The sequence below is a fragment of the Talpa europaea genome, assembly GCF_964194135.1.
Source record: "Talpa europaea genome assembly, chromosome: 6".
Classification (NCBI taxonomy): Eukaryota; Metazoa; Chordata; class Mammalia; order Eulipotyphla; family Talpidae; genus Talpa; species Talpa europaea.
The window spans coordinates 85848328-85865477 of record NC_140072.1 but is presented as its reverse complement, the minus strand read 5'-3'; the positions used below and the strand labels follow the sequence as shown (position 1 = coordinate 85865477).

At 34.3% G+C, this 17150-nt stretch overlaps 1 protein-coding gene across 1 annotated transcript; it reads right to left on the bottom strand.

Moving 5' to 3' along the window:
• Positions 1 to 907: 907 nt before the first annotated feature.
• SPART (spartin) lies at positions 908 to 16862 on the bottom strand (the record flags this gene model as incomplete). Its single annotated transcript, XM_084235305.1, has 8 exons — positions 908 to 1181; positions 5255 to 5345; positions 5426 to 5584; positions 7016 to 7210; positions 9279 to 9402; positions 10111 to 10278; positions 12567 to 12764; positions 16059 to 16862. 8 exons carry the CDS (start codon positions 16860 to 16862, stop codon positions 908 to 910), a joined length of 2013 nt encoding a protein of 670 aa, XP_084091431.1.
• Between the last annotated feature and the right edge of the window lie 288 nt (positions 16863 to 17150).

The following is a 17150-nucleotide window of genomic DNA, read 5'->3' as shown; positions in this document are numbered from 1 at the left end:
ATAAAAATATATTTACCATCTGTAAACACAACTGTTTTGTGTTGGAGTTTTTACAAAATTTTAGTCTTCTGGAAAAACTTACAGAAGTAAATATGGTAACATGTTTTGTTAAAGTCCTCTTTTGTCTAATTAAGCTGGTAATAATCATTTCAAATTTTAGTAGGCTGCCACTCATCCCCCAATATTTCTAAGACTCCTAACAGATCAATACCAGTCTAAATCCAGAATATTTAAAAATCTGTACTTATTTTAAATAAAAAAGATAATCATGTTTTCTAACAGAGATAAGCTATCAAATAATTTTATAGAACCTCATTTTACTATTCACGAGTAGTCTCTTCATGTTTTGAAGGCTTTTAAATGTTAAATGAAAGTTCTTTTAGTTTAAGATTACAGTTTTTTAGCTTATACACTTAAAATTCTGACAAGCACCTATAAAAAAAAATTCACCATTAGTACATAAAGAGGAAACAATATTTTAAGTGATCCTTTGCCAGTACAAATTGAACTAAGTTTTATGTAAATATATAATCTCCTACCTTGTTACTTCCTCATACTTTCCTACTTTCTGAAAGATAGTAAATACAAAAATAGTTTAACAATAGGTTTAATGAGGTTTATAATATACATATGATTAGTCTTAACTGCAAAAATATTTTAGCCACATTTAGAAAAAAATAAACTTACTGAGAATATAACTGTATATTTCCAAGGGCCAGATGCAAGAATACTGATTCTTTTCCTTTTAAGTAGAATACATGCCATAAAGCTTATGAAACAAGTCACTTAGTAAGAATGAATACATTGTTTAAATACTGGTTAATCTGTGGGAAATCCACATCTGCCTATTTAACAAAACTGCATTCATTTTATAAGGCTTTGGTATAGGTAATTCACAGCATTTCCATCATTTATCGTTCTTCTTTGACTCCTTCTTCTTTAGTTCCTTGGTCTGATCATCATTCTCCCCTTTCACATTTACATTTTCTCCCACTTCTTGATTTCCCCCCTTAGAATTATCAACTAGTTTATAGTCCTCAAGGAGTGTATGTCCAGTTTGTTTTGCAGTTCTCTTCACCATTGCTTTGATACCAATGTTGTCAATATTATAGGCAGTTACACCAACATTGATGGCAGAATCTACTGCATCATGTGTAGCTTCTCCCGCAGTATGCCCATACCTTTAAAAGAAATAATAAAGAAACTACAATGTTATAAATTAAGATCTTCTGAGTTAATATTAAATAAGTCACACAATTAGTATGTTATCCCTGAAAGCAAAATCAAAGGTTAGTTTTCAACTTAATAGCTTAAGACATAGTAACGGATAAAATCACACTATATAACAAGGCTGTATTTTTTCTTTTAGCAAAAACTGTGAAAATAAACTCAGGTTAATTGAAATTAATGTGATAAATAAAGACTATGTTGAAGAATAAAACGTAAGTTTTAATAAAAGTTGTTAATCAGTCATTATTAACAACTTCTCGAAGTATAAGAGAATTTTCATTGAAGCAACTGCAGGACACCAGTAATTTAGTCACCAAAAATGGTTTGAGGTCTACCAAAGGTTAAGTCTTTTAAACTACTAGAATCTGAGTTTGTCTTTAAGCTGCGATTCTCTAATACTATTTCCCTCACTCCACACTTTACTACAGACTCACTGGTAGACCAGCTGGACTTTGAACCCACCAAGCACAATATGCCACCTTAGGACCTTTGGACTGGCTGGTATTTGCTCAGACTACTCTCATTCCAAGTATTCACACAGCTAACTGCCTTACCTTCTTTAAGTTTGCCTACTAATTAAGCTGCCTTATCCCACATGCCCCACTCCACTGTCAATCGATTCCCCTTTAAACTGCTTTTTTTTTTCTTCTATAACTTATCACCTGCCATTTACTATAGAACTTATTTACAGCTATTGTTTCTTTTTCGTTTATTGTCTTACTAGACTATAAGGTCCCACATGAGAAGGAACTCTTTCCTTTGTTCATTAATTTACCTAAGCAATCAAAACAGTTACTGGCATTCAATATTTGTTTCTTCCTTAGTCAATTTCACAGTTTCTAAATCATTCAATGTATACAAAGTACTTGAAAAATTACAAAGAACTACAGAAATGTACTTATTTTTTATGATAAAAATATCCTACATGTCATTTATATGAGAAAATACAATTTGAGGACCCATACAAGGTTACTAAAACTTACCCTGTTTTAAGTACCAGTCTTTTATAACTTTCTTGCCATAGATTTCCTCAGTTACAGGACTGTTTAAACAACAGACAGGTAAAACTTTGACAATTTTGTCTTAATACACTGAAGATTCCTAGGTGTTTTGTAAACTGTAACTGGACATTTTAGACTAACACAGGATTTGTGCTTTGAATGAAAGAAATCCTCTATGACATTAACCTGGCCTAGATCCATGATTTGCAATCCTACTGGCTTAAGCTTGGTTTTCTGAACCTCAGTATTAGAAATGTGAGGTAATTTCACTGTTATGCTCCTGAATAATGATTCTGTTGTGTCCTTTGCCTTAATAATTAGTCAGAGAATAGCAGAAGCCACAATCTGTCAAGCACTCCTGACAGGAATAGTCTCACCAGAAAACAGACTGAAATGCTTCCTATAACCGCCTTCTACCAGTTACCTTGCAACCCTCAATTACACATAATTTGCTGTGTTGCAAAGACTTGGGGCCTTCCCATTGTCACAAATATCATCAGTTGGCACTGGCTAAAACCAAATGAGAAAAAGCAGTGTTGGCAGTTTTAGCACTGGAAGAATAACCTTAATTTCAGTTGAGCACATTTCCATTAAAGCTTCTCTCTTCAGGATTTTGTGAACTCCAGTGAAGTGATATCAAAACAAGAATTTCCCCCATCAGTGTTTTTGAACACTGGAATTCCTCCACATAAAAATTTCCACTTCTGAATACTGGATGTCCCTTATTCTACTGGTCCAGTTTGATAGATCTAACTGCCCTCATGATGTTTCTTCTATATGTATTACAATTCTAAAAGCTGTATTATTTTTAACAATGTATTAAAAAGGGATCTGTTTTGGTACCCTGATGATTTTACTTGTTTTCCATGAAGACTTCTCTTGTATGCCATATTTATCAAGTGCAAAAATCTTACCAACACTGTATTCAATCTGATCATAACGTATCTGGTATATTAGATTCACTTCTCGGTGCCATGTTTTGAGACCACCAGTAAAGGACTTGGAAACCATACTGTATATAGAAACCATACTGTTACAGAAACTAGGAAGGATATTTACAATACAAGAAAAAATAAATGAAGGACATTGTGATGGTGTTTAAATATTTATATAGTTACCATATTCAAAAGAGATGGTTGATTCTGTAAGTCCTGACTAGTACATGTTATATAGCAGATTTGGGGTAGTATGACATCTGCCAAAGGAGTTAACCTTATCAGATTTAAATTACCCCTTCGCCCAGGGCAAATTTAAGGACAGTTTAGTTAAAATTCACTAAACAAACTAATAAAATATATTTAAAAAGTAAATTCTTTACAGAAAAATATTTTTTGCTAAGTTTATTCTTCACAAATAAGTGTTCTAAGAAAATATTCTAAGGGGAAAACAAAAACCTAATTTACTGAAGTGGTATTATTTTCCCCTGAACAATTTAGAGTGGAAACAAAGGAGCTTCAATGTGATATTTAGCTACTAGTGATAAATTATCTAATAGATACCATATTGCATTTAAACTATAGCAGGTTGACTTATTGCTTTTCATTATTCCTGTCTTAATGATCCTAAAATGAAAGTACTAAGGTAGCTGATAAAGGTAAACTATTAACAATTCTATACATTTTCCTAAACATTTTAAGAGCATAATTATATGAATCCTTTTGTGAACCATTCATAACCCTGAATCACAATCAAAACCATAAAAGGCATGGATAAATATTCCTTTAATACAATCTACTTTTGAACATGCTTAAATAACAAGATATTCCTCTGTATTGACCGATACCACCAGAACTCTCATACAGAAGTTCAATAACACATTTGTTTTCCTCCTGAGCATAATACATATAATTAAGGCAATTTAAAACAACTATTGCCTATTAGCATAGGAGGGATTACCATAGGCAGTAAGAACACCTTGTATTTTCTTTTCCAGATCTTTTTTCTTGACACATCAAGATGTTTTGCCATGTTGCTTCTATTCAAATATATGCATGCCCAAGACTGAACAGATCAAACTAACTTGGGCTGGAAAAAGTTAGTATTTCCTAAGTCAAAGACAATTCACTGTGTGGTGGGGGGTAATTTAAAGACATGCCAGACAGTGGTGGAAAATAACTCCATATATTAAAGTTAAACAAATAACCCACCGAGGAGAATGGTGATGCAGCACCATTCTCTGACAGTGCATGACAGAGAGAGATTTGGTTTATATCCCAGCTATACTACTTAATAGGGCATAATCTCTAACAAGGTACTTAACATTCTGTGCTTTGGTTTCCTCATCTAGAAAATGGAGGGAATAGTGATGAAGATAAAATAATACAGATGAAAAACTCTAAATAAAATGTCTGATACTTAAGTATAAATTCAAATGTATAAATTCAAATGTTTGAATCCTGTGAGTGGATAATTAACACAGATCACCAAGAGGAGAGAATACCATTAAGAGAATATGCTTTCTAAATAAACATTAAATACTAAGATCTAAGATCTAAATGAACTCAAAGCTAAGAAAAGCAACTCAGGTTCTTCATACTAGATTTAGGTTTTTGTTTATTTTTAAGTTTGATTCCTCTAGTATTTGTAAGGACAGTATTAAGAACTAAAATCAGAAGATCCTATTTTTTTAGTCTCATCTTTAAAACACTTATGGGCAAATCATTCTACTTTTGTCCATTTTGTATTACATGGAATAGATGACATCCATCTGACATCCATCTAAAACAGCTTAATTATAATTCAAGTTTTTCCCATAAAACCTATAGACAAATATCATACATCATGAACATAATTAAGGCATATAGTAACTCTAGGCACTAATGGTAAACAAATATTGATAATAAATAGTAAATTATAAACAAAATCACAGCAATCCTATTAATTTGTTAAAAACATGTTTCTTCCTACTTAAGAAAAATAGTGAAAAAATTGTTTTGTCAGACACTTAATAAAAATAACTTCTTTGATGTCCTGGATTTCTATAAATGCATAAGAGGCATACAAACTGACAAAATTCAACTTACTTGTATCTGACAGTTTGTACGGTTTCTGCTGAAACATTGTTAACAATGCATTTAGCTGCACATTCCAATCCTTGCCAGACAGTTGAAAATCCTGAAAATACATTTAAAAGTAAGTAAAACTGGCCTAAGCCAATAGACCTTCCTAGTTAAATTTCTGGGCCTTTATGTTACCTTGAACACTACTTGCTGCTACAACCATGGCACCATCCAGAGGAGACTTCCCATTTCTGTCTTTTTTAAGAGATTCGGGAACAAGTTTGCTTCCATGCTTCTTGACATGTGGAGCTAGTTCCTTTCCAACACAATTTGCTACAGTGCAAACTCCATCTACTAATACAACCGGTAAAAAAAAAATCTTAGGAAAAAAATGTGTTCTTTCCTTGATGTTATGAGTTTTATTTAACAAAATTCTTACAGGGGCATCTAAACTTGTTTTACTGCATAATGTTAGCATTTCTATTTAAGGATAGAACTAAAATTGGCTGTTTTTTAAACAAAAGCTATTATTTAGTTTAAGGAATATTTGCTGAGCCTACATTAGTAGCAAATTACCTGCCTCTTATAACTACATGTCTCTCAAATACAATGTTCTTTTTGGTATTTTTACTTAAAAGAAAACCTTTTCTATCTGATTGTTGCAATGCAAAATGGGTAGGTTCACTTTTTGTGTTTTCCAGTTAAGTGTACTTGATTTTTTTTTCTACATCAGCAAACTCACTGAAATAGAAATGAAAATTAAGTTTATATAGAAGTAAAAAAAAAAAAATCTGATTTAAAAGAACACTAAATACCCAACTTTTTTTTTTTAAATAATTAAATGATAATACTGTAAGTAGCTATTTGACCACTTTAAAATACCGAATTTAGAGCTCTGATTCTCAAGAGAAGGGATTAAAAAGGAAATGTTTGGGAAGGCTGGCACAAGAATCTATTAAACATCCTTTCTCAAACAATACCTCCTGCCTCCCAGGCTCTTGGCTACTAAGGAGTCAGTTGTCCTTGAAAGAATGTATCATATTCATATTCAGAGAAATAAGTCAGAAGGAAAAAGAAAAACATGGGATTGTTTCACTAATAGGAATATAGGGAAACCAAATAAGGGATCAGGGAAAAAATAATAAAAATAAACACAACAAAACAAAAATAATCAGGCAACTATAAATCAGAGACATTGTGTGGGGGAGGAGGAGGAAGAGGTATCAAAAGGAGGGCGGGAAGAGCACACTATGGTGATGGTACACTGGCGAATTGGCGGTGGAAATTCTATGGGGACTACACCTGAGAAAAGTAAGCAAACATTGTACAAAAATGAACAATGATATAAAATATATATAAATAATTTATTTTTAAAAAGTTAGAATTATGTTTTTCATGAGGGAAGATAAAAAAATAAATGTATCATATTCCAGGATAGCACATATAGTCAAAACCATTCCAAAGGCAAAGACAAATCCCCTCTCCAACACATTAAAACAACCCTTTAACCAGTGTTTCTTGAACTTTAGTATGTAAATAAGAGACATCTAGGAATTTTAAGGAAAAAATGCAGGTTCTTAATCAGATGTGGCAAGTGCTTAAAATTCTTATTTCTAAGACTCAGATAAATACATGTTTTTCTGTAGATCCCACTGTAGTAGCAAGGTAAAACTTTGTTCTTAGAAAAAATTCTTTATTCTTAAACCATCTAAATGAGCACTTAGGTTAACCTGGATTAACAAATTATTTTTAATTTAACTGAAAAGTAATCTAAAGTTACTTTACCCAAGAACTGGCTGACTTTCGCTGCTCCTCCTGTGGCCTGCTTTGCTATATGAAGTCCCCTGGTCACAGCTGGGCTAACTTCCACAGGTTTTTCTTCTGGCTGAATCCGTTCTCGAAGTTTAGAAGCGCCTTTCTGGATTGCTTTGCCAGTAAATTCTGCACCTTTGACTAAACCCCAACTCACCCAGGAAGCACCTTTTCAAAGAAAAATGTTAAGTTGAATAATATTAAGGCTAATTATACTTTTAAATCCTAATTTAATTAATAACCGATTAATAGGAAAAATATTCAATTTTAGATGCCATAAATTTTCAAGCAAACTTCCCACTTACAGTTTTCTAAATAAATTTATCTTTCAACATTTATATATCACTCAGTAGCAGAATTCTGTATTAATCTATGTTGCCATGTGTAGGCATCTCTATGTTACAACAGTATACTACTAAAGATGGCATTTGACTAGCAGACCCAGCTATCCTTGTTCTAGTTGCCTTAGTCCAGGTACCACTTCCTTCCTCACAAACCCTCTTCATCCCCCTCCACCTCCCCTTGAAGAGCTGAAGGAGAATGACACAAACAACACAAACCATTATAGAAATGAACAAATCTTTACCACTATCTACTCCTGCTTGTTTGATTTAGGCTAAAAGCGCAGAGCAGGTGATCCCATTCCTCCCTAAATCCCACATCTTAACACCTTGACCTTAAGCACCTTTAAGCTTCTAACATAAAACTGACTGACTGAGAGACATAAAAACACCCAAAGAAAGTGCAAGAAGAAAAAAACCCAAGAGATTAAAACTGAGAGGCCTAGATGATTTAATTTATTTTTCATGGGAGCAGCCCCCAGTTGTTTCTTGCTGCATGAACAAAGGGATAGGGAGAATACAGACACTTCTCTAAAGAGAAAGGCCCCGAGGGAGGGAACATGTGAGAAAAGGGGAAATGGGAACTAGATGAGAGAAGCAAAGAAAGACACATAAGGAGGAAGGGTTGTCCCCTAAAAAGCAAAGTATTACTCTCCTCTGGAAAGAACTTATAATTTTAAATAGTCCCTTTGTGATTATACCCTGAAAAAAAAAAATGGAACTTTTAAAGTTAGACATATGAAATACTTGAGGTGCTTCTCCCCTAAGGTCTGTGGAATGGTTTGTACATAATTACTTTAGCCATTGAGTGAGAAGACATCCAGTGATCATGGAAAAATCAGACCTGTTTATTTAAAAATACTAAGCCAAAATTCTATAAAGGTAAATTTAAAGGATAAGACTATAGCTTTTACTGATCTTTATTCATCCTTCAACAGTGGACAGGAACCAGTGATGGGCTATGGTGAATGAGCTCAATTTAGATCTCTGGTTCTAGTTACTCATCTTGTGAAGTTAAGATACATGATGCGAGTGCAAGTACAATCACATTAAAAGTCTCTTGACAGGTAATTTTTCATATATATATTCTCTGTGCCTTTCTTTGTCATTTGTACCTTAAGTATTGGTGAGCTAATTGTTTTTTATTGTACCTATTAAAAAGAACAAAAGAAGACATATACTTATAGCCAGCTAGGAAGTTTGAATATTACCATTATGCCTATTACTAAACTCTAGCCCTGAGGTTATAAGATGAAAAGGAAAAGAATTACAAACATGAAGACAATGAGATCAGCAGAATGTAGTTTTTGTTCATTTTTAAATGATGCACTGCTTAGAGTTCTTTTGAAATATCTGAAGAGATCTTTTCCAGAATTAACTGGGTCTAAGAAGCTCTATTCCTTTGAGTAGAATCAGTGTGTGGAATCTATGTGCTAGCAGACTTTTTTTTTCCCTGTAGTAGCTGACTTTTCCAAAAATGGCCAGCAGCCATATCTCCTGTTTCATATATTCTTTCAACATAATCTTGACATTCCCCTCTTAAGAAATGGTTTCCCCTGAATCTGGAAAGATGTGTTTATAATGAATGATGCTGGAAATTTCCAAGAATATGCCAGATTATATGCAGCTTATGCCTGTTTGCTAGACCATTCACCCTTGGAGCGAGACTAACTTAAGACTGCCATGTCAATTTTACAGAGTACAAACAGAGAATAACTGGCCACGAAAAACTTACACCTATATGACAATTGATGTTCTAAGCGATGTTCCTTCTATTTTTGTTTAAATATTTATAACTGATTATCTAGAACTAAAATACAAAATATAGCTCAGTATTCCCTTATGGATACCAAAAGTTTCACATTACAGTGAATAAAAGTCTGTTACTGTAATACCTGACAAAATGTTCTGAGCCACTTTTTCACTCCATTCAGGTAATTCCTTTGCTTTTTCTTCTGAAACTGGCTCATAGGGTACAATGTTACTCAGATTAACTTCTTCATTTGAAGTATCTTTTGTCTAAAAGTAAAAATGTTTCAAAATGTGAAATAGTAAGGTAGTAAGGGGCAAATTGTAAACATTATATAAAAAAATACTAGATGTAGTTAATGAAAATATCTCCAACCAACCTAGTTACCAGAATACTTTAAAACAAAATGCAATACCATGATAGAATGAAATTTTCTCTTTGCTGATCTGCTTATCAAGTAAATTTCTCAAGTTAAAAATCTGAACTTTTGCCACTGCATTCTAACACTTTAACATTTATAGAATAGTATCTACTCAGACTAAGAAATGAAAAAGAAATTAGTAAGTATATTTTTAAAAATCCAATCTCTGTCTTATTGACCACCCATGAAGAAATAAGAAACCCGAATAAAAACAGCAGTGGAAGAAACACGAGACAGGAGCATACCTAGTCCTAAGATCCTGGCATATTTATATACAGGAAGGTAGAGAAGACCACAACACAAAACTAAAAAAAAGTATATGCATCACTAATGTAATTATAAAAATATTTCAATTAGTTGAAAAAATATCTATTCCTCCTCCCAATACGAAATATCTTTTAAAACAATTCAAGCAACGGAAAGGGACATTCTAATTACTTTTACCAGTATTTACTGACTGACACCACAAGTTGCAGAAGGGGATCTCATAAATAATTGGAACTGGTGAAAGGTATCATCAGAATAGACACGCACACCTTACTGCTCTTTTACTTACCTTTTTCCCTCGTTTTCCTTTATGACGCACATCCTTACTGCCTTGGTCCAATGAAGGATCTAACTGTCTCACATCAGTGCCACTGGCTTCTTTCAATTGGTCAGGGGGAGCTCTTGATCTTCCAGGGATTTGGAATTCATTTTCTCCTTCTGCCCGGTTCCAGTTGGTCTAAAGAGTAAAGGACTAAGCTTAGGTCAAATCCAGATTTTCTCAAATGACTTCCCTCTAAGCTCTGTCCAATGCTCTAATAATACATGTGCTCAAATGTTAGTATTTTCCTTTAGATTTTTTTCAAATGTCAGTGTTTGACAATCTATAGATACAACTACTTTTGCCTATTTTTTCCCCATACTTTTGTTTTATCTCATATCAAACCTCAAACCTTTTTCTTTGGTTCAGAGCTTATGGCCTAAAGCAATTTTCAAAAGGTATTATAAAAGATAAACTTAAAGCTTGTTGGTATAAATGATAAATCAGATGCAGCCACATTTGAATTTAAGTAATTACTACTGAATTGAATTAAATAGTAAGGCTTAGAAAAACACACATAAGACTAAATGAATTTAAAGGCAATTAAGAAAACACGTGCAGGTCAAAAACTCTGCAAGGTTGATTTTGTTTTTTTGGTTGCCTTTGCACTTAATACTAAATTTATTCTGCAAGCATACACTTTGCTGGATGAATGCTTAAGAGAAAAGACAATTAAATCAACGAATTACCGTTTGTTTACAGCTAAAGTTCTGGGACAATAGAGCATGCTAAAAATAACATGCAACCAAAAAACAAAACTGAACAGAGAAAAAAAATAACCTATAAGACAGTTTAATGTCTTTCCAGTAATATAGGTTGAATGAATGTTAAGGGTCAAGGGACAAACAACTCTCTAATACGTCAGAAGGATTTTAGAATGTCCACTTCATTGAAGTAGTAAATTTCCAAGCTAAGATTTGAATCTATATCCATTTGACCATGTTCCTGCCTTTGTGAACTCTCCATTAGCACACCGTACAGGGATCAAGTATTTTGTTAATATAGTTCAAATGTACAGCACTGGCTATGCTAACATATATGTTAGTAATCAGGTCATTTTCATATATAGTTTATACAGCCTAATACTTAGGGAACTCTCTGACCTTCTGCTTAGCTGATGATATGCTCTATCACTTTTGATATTTTAAAGGACTGAAAATGTGTCCTGCTTACTGAGAAAATATGAACAACTCTTTTAAGACTAAAATTCAATGGGAAAAATTTTATGAAATTCCCCCAACCTCCTTCCTGAACTTTGCATATACTTTTACTTCATTTCTTATCACACTGCGCTGTGCTTATCAAGACTATAAGATGCCTGATATAGGAGTTGTTACACATATATAATATTTATAGTCTCCCGTTCTCTCTTCTTGTCCCAACATTTAACACCATACACCTAGTTAAATAATAGATTCTAAATAATATGCTGAGAATGAAAGATTGTACTATCATGCTGTCAATCTACTTCAACCCCAGATAACAATTCAAATATTCACAATAAAAAATATTTCCCCATCTTGTTCTATATTACGGTAGGCAGTAACCCCTAAACAAAGCTTTTCCGGAGCCTCCCTGGTGGCCTAGGGGTTAAGTCTCAGCTCTATCACTGTTACCAGGGAGCTAACCCATATACAGTCAGCAGACTCTCCTGTCTCACTTGCTGCTCCCCTTAGCAACATATTTCAGTAAATCCAACTACTCTGCTCCTCACTCTGTCCCTGATGAATTCTCTCACCACCCGTACCTTTGGCCTACACCTCAGTTCTTCAACACAAAAAAAAGGGGAAAAAAAGTTAAAAAAAGAAAGGTTTTCCATGATATTTCAGCTCCCTTTAACAGATAAGGGCATGCACAATGGAGACAGGATAAAATTCACATTTTAATTTTTTGCCTTTATTTGGCCTTTATTTACCATTAGAACAAAGATAATTCTCACAAACAAAAACTGTTTCTATTTCAAAATGCCAGTCATACGTATACCCTGAAATTACTTGCACTTCACTATTTAGTTCCATTAACCCACTTTTCCAATTGAGCAGCAAAGCAGTAATATTCACAGAACATTACCACTTGCTAGCACTGATATAAATGCCTTAAGGTATTAAATTTTAGTCTTTACCATGGCCCAAGGAAGTGGATGTTATTATTATCCCCATTTTATGGTAAGAGAACTAAGTTTAGAGAAGATCCGTAAACTGAGATAAATAGCTGTAGTAAGTGAGGGAAATTTGAATTAAAAAACCAGGCAATTTGATTCCAAAGTCCACAATTTTAATCATCATTTGCAGCCAATCCCCAATTTGTATATGTGAATACACATGCACATTGCATACACAGATTCCTAACTTTGATCATATTAGAGCCTACAACAATTTCTCATGTTAGGGTAGATTTTCATCCTGAACATTATCATACAAAGTCACCTGGAGCCGAAGGTCAGACATTTGTCTTAACAGATCCTCAAAGAGTTCTCTATCATCTTCCGGTAATTCAGAAGACAAGACGACTCCCACAAAGCATCCTGATGCTTGTAACATTGTATCAGGAAACATGTAGGCTCCCACAGTACATTTAAGAACTGGAGATCTATCAGGAACTAAAGGATACAACCAGTCACAAACCTGAAGAGATTAGTTAAAAAATATATATAATTAGAACAAGATTTTCACCAAGGGTTTTAAAATTCACATAACAAAAAATAACTATTTTCAAGTTTGAAGTACCTTTTACCAGATCTTTAAAAAAATATCAGCGTCAACAAATCCTCCATGAAAAATCTACCACTTGCTAGTTTGATGCTCCTGTAAACTACTCAGGAAGAACTGTGCTACAAATCACTAATCATAACTTAAAACCTGGGCTTTATATAGTCCACTGTTAACCAATAATGAGAATCACTTTGAATAAATACTGGTCAAAGTAAATTAACATTTATTCAAATTAGACATCGTTTTTTGTGGAAATTTAAAAAAGCAAACATTTTTCAAGGACTCTACATTGATTTGCTGGTTTAATTCTCATCAATAATCCCATAAAGTTGGTTAAGGTTGTCCTTTTATGTACAAAAAACATGAAGCACAGAGAAGTTGCTCAGTCAATAACTAAAAAGTGGAACACATGCAATCTGGCACGAGAGAAGCAAAAAATTATTTTAATTAGAAGCCAGTAATCTAGGGGGCCTCCCTGGTGGCACAGGCTGTTGAGCACAGCACTGTGAAGCAATCTGCAGCCTCTGCAGCATGAGTTCGATCCCCACCAGCCTTGGAGCAACCCATATTGTGACCAGACCTCTCCTGTCTCACCCGCTGCTCCCCTCAAAATACAGCAGTGTATTTTGCCAGTCTGCCTGTTCTGTTCCCCGCTCTGCCTCTGGTGAATCCTCTCACTGTCCCGTGCATCTGGCCTGTACCCCAGAGCTTGTATAAATAAAATAAATCTTTTAAAAAAAAAAGAAACCAGTAATCAACACACTGAATAATTTTTTTTTTTTAAAGATTTATTTATTTATTTATACAAGCACTGGGTACAGTCAGAAGCGCAGGAGGGTGAGAGAATTCACCAGAGCCAGAGCAGGGAGCAGAGCAGGCAGAAGGACCGAAGCACACCGCTGAGAGGAGCAGCGGGCGGCAGGAGAGGTCTGCACGCCATGTGGGACCCTTCTCCGGTGGCCGGGGAGCAGCCGGGGATCGAACCGGTGCTGCAGAGGCTTCAGGCAGCTTCGCAGCCCAGCGCTCAACCGCTGTGCCACCGGGGAGGCCCTGAATAATTTTTTAAAGCCCAACAGAAGTGAAATGACAGAGCTAGAATGGAATATATTATTTTTATCGCTAAATCAGAATGACACAAAGCTGCCCTGAAATGTCACCTGAGAGGTTAGACTGTTGATGCACGAAGACTTAAGCTTACATTTTGAAGCTCTAACTTGAGAAGAGTCTAAGTTAAAATTCAAATATCCAAACATATTAATTGCCATTAACATACATGCTTTAAGTGAGCAGAATATAACTGTGCCCCTCTCTCAGGACACTATCTTCCTAATCTTAGAAAAGCTGCAAGGACAATTTACCATGGAAACATTGTATGGTGTATATGAGTCAAAGACCATGAAAAATTTTATGTACCAATGGAAAATTCTACATTGGTAGAATTGGTAGAATTCTACATCATCTCTCACAGAATATAAATGTGGAGGGATAAGGCTACCCACGTATGACTCTTTCCTTGATAGTGCTTAATAAAAAATTTCAAATTAATTTTCTTGATGTATTTTTTTCATTGTCTCAAAAGCTACTATCGCATATAAAGTTAGAATAAAACACTACTGTTTTTTCAAAGTATTATACATAAGCATCTATGGTATGTGAAATAATTTCAAGTACTATGCAAACTATTTAAATTTGAATAGCTAAACATTTTTACATTAGGGATAAATAAAATAGCTTTCCCTCAATTTCAGTTGTTACTGGTTAGGATGAAATTCATAAATGAAACATTAAAATAACAATATTTTAAAAAAATAAAATTTGACAAAAAGTTTGTAATGGTTATACTTAAATAACTACCCTTTAGCTAAAGTTTCTTGTACTATGCCATGAGTTCTGTAAGATTAACTGGAGAACCCCCAAAAATCCCCAAACAAAATCTACTGACTTTTCTTAGAGTGGATTATTACAAACTGATGAACTCATCCATTACTGGCTGATTTTTTCCAGTTTCACTTTGAAAGGGTAAACTGACATAAATGTTTGTATGAATGACGTGCAGGTTAAACAGGTTTTAAAAGTCTGTCAAAACTCAAAGCATGAGAAAAAATAGCTTTTAGAGACCCTAGACTTTTTTAAAAAACATTTATCAGAAGAGATGAGCTTTAATACTACATGAATACACACACATCCATTTGCAAAGGAAAAATACATAGGAATGGTAATTTAAGGAACATATTTTAGGATGATTATTCTCCTATAAGGCGGATATATTTATTTAAATAATCACCACAGGGTAGATGGCCTAAATTCTAAGCCTGCCTACTTAAAATCAAATTATCTTACTCTGATTTCTAAAACAGACTATTGCAATTAAAGCATAAATTGTATTTAACGTCTCATAACTGGCTTATTGTTTTTTAGAATAAAAAATTCAATAAGCATGTGAAAATTCTCTTTTAAGACACTAAAAGATGCTACAAATATCTTAATACATACAAATGAGAGCCACTTAAAAGAGACTCAAACTTTGAATGCAATTTTATTTTTTATTTAGGACCATAAATAGGAGATATCTGTAGTGCTAGTCTTTGATCTTGGACTGAGAGCATTTGATAAATTTTCATGCTTGGAGTCTCAGTACTGCACCTTAAATCATCAGTCTACTTCCACACCAGGGTTTCTCAAACTTGGCACTACTGACATACTTGGTTGGACAATTTTTTTATTGATGGGAGCTCAATTGTTTAAATGTTGAAGAGCACCCCTGGCCTCTTAACTATTATATGTCAGTAGCAACAGCAACTCTCCCTGGTCCAGTTGTGACAGCTGGTCACTAGACTGAACCTAGCCCAGTTTAGCCCCTCAGCTGGTGCATGACAACAGTTGTGAATATTTATAGGTATATATTCACATGAATTATAGTTTGAAATTAGTTATTAGGTTTTTTTCTTCAGATAAAGGATTAAAAATTCAAGGATGAATATTCTGCTACCCTTCAGGTCTATCTTAATACTAATAAAAGATTTCATATCTTAAAAAAGAAAAAGGCTACCAAACACATGGATGTTGAAGCCCCATACATTTTATGAAATCAATTTTAAAAGAGAACTGACGATCTTTTGGTTCAGTGTACTGGACACATTATAAATATTAACAAACAAAAATGATGAATTCTACATCTAAGTCAAATTATGGTATTCTCTGGCTTACCTGAAGAAACCCAGGAGGACGGTTTAGTACTGTGTCAAGAGAATTGTCCAGGAACCGCACGATTCGAAGGTACCCAGGATATGAAGGTGCGCTAACCTCTCCTGCAGGATTTACAAAAAAAATCTGGACTCCATTTGGTATCAAAATCAACTCATCTGCGTCTAGCCCTAAGGTCTCAAGAGGAGGTGGCTGGGAATGATTTCTATAAAACTCTTCTCCAACTGATGAAAATTCCCCAGATTCTGTTCCATAGGATACAGTGTAGTGACCCTCAGCAGCTTGCGGGGTATAAGCAGGAGGTGCTTCTGCTGGATGACTCGGAGATGGTAAGGCTACAGAATTAGGTGCAGGAAGTGGCCCTGTATTTGAAGTATTTCCATTTACTTCAGGGTGCAGAGTAGGTGAACTAATGGATGGAGGCTCTGGAGACTTTTCAGACATGTCTTTAGGAGGAAATTCTGGATATAACTTGGGTACCTCCTGAAGATCATTACGTAGAGAAGTGGCAAGACCTTTCTCTAGAATTTCCAACCTGGTACGTACGTTCTGTAGTGTTTCTTTCAATTTCTGTTGCATCTGTCTAGCAGATTCCCACTCAGGGCCTGTGTGTTCAGGCTCTGTTGATGAAATGCTGATTCCTCTGAGCAGATGTCCTATTCCTTGCTTGTAATAGTTCTTTGCTTCTTCCTTCTGCCCTAATTCATCTGTACTCAGTCCTTTATTAACAAACAGAAAGGCTTTCTCGTATGCTTCCTTAATGATCTTAATTTCAGCAGGTTCTCCATTTTGTGGTTCTTGATCCATTTCTGCAAAACAGATATTATCTTTAATTATCTTATTTAGCTATTTCTTTACTAATATCATCTCTGGCTGAGTATATTTCAAGAGAACAGGAGTCTTGCTTGTCTGTCTTGTTCACTATGTATTACTTCAACCTACTATTAGATCTGAAATGTAGTAAACCACTCAACATGGATTTGTTAAATGAATAATGCTGTTGGCCCTAAATGTCTTTTTAATTTAAAATAGCAAAGAATAAGTTAGAATATATCTATTGAAGGATTTCCTTGTTCCAGTTTAAGAAATAAAAGT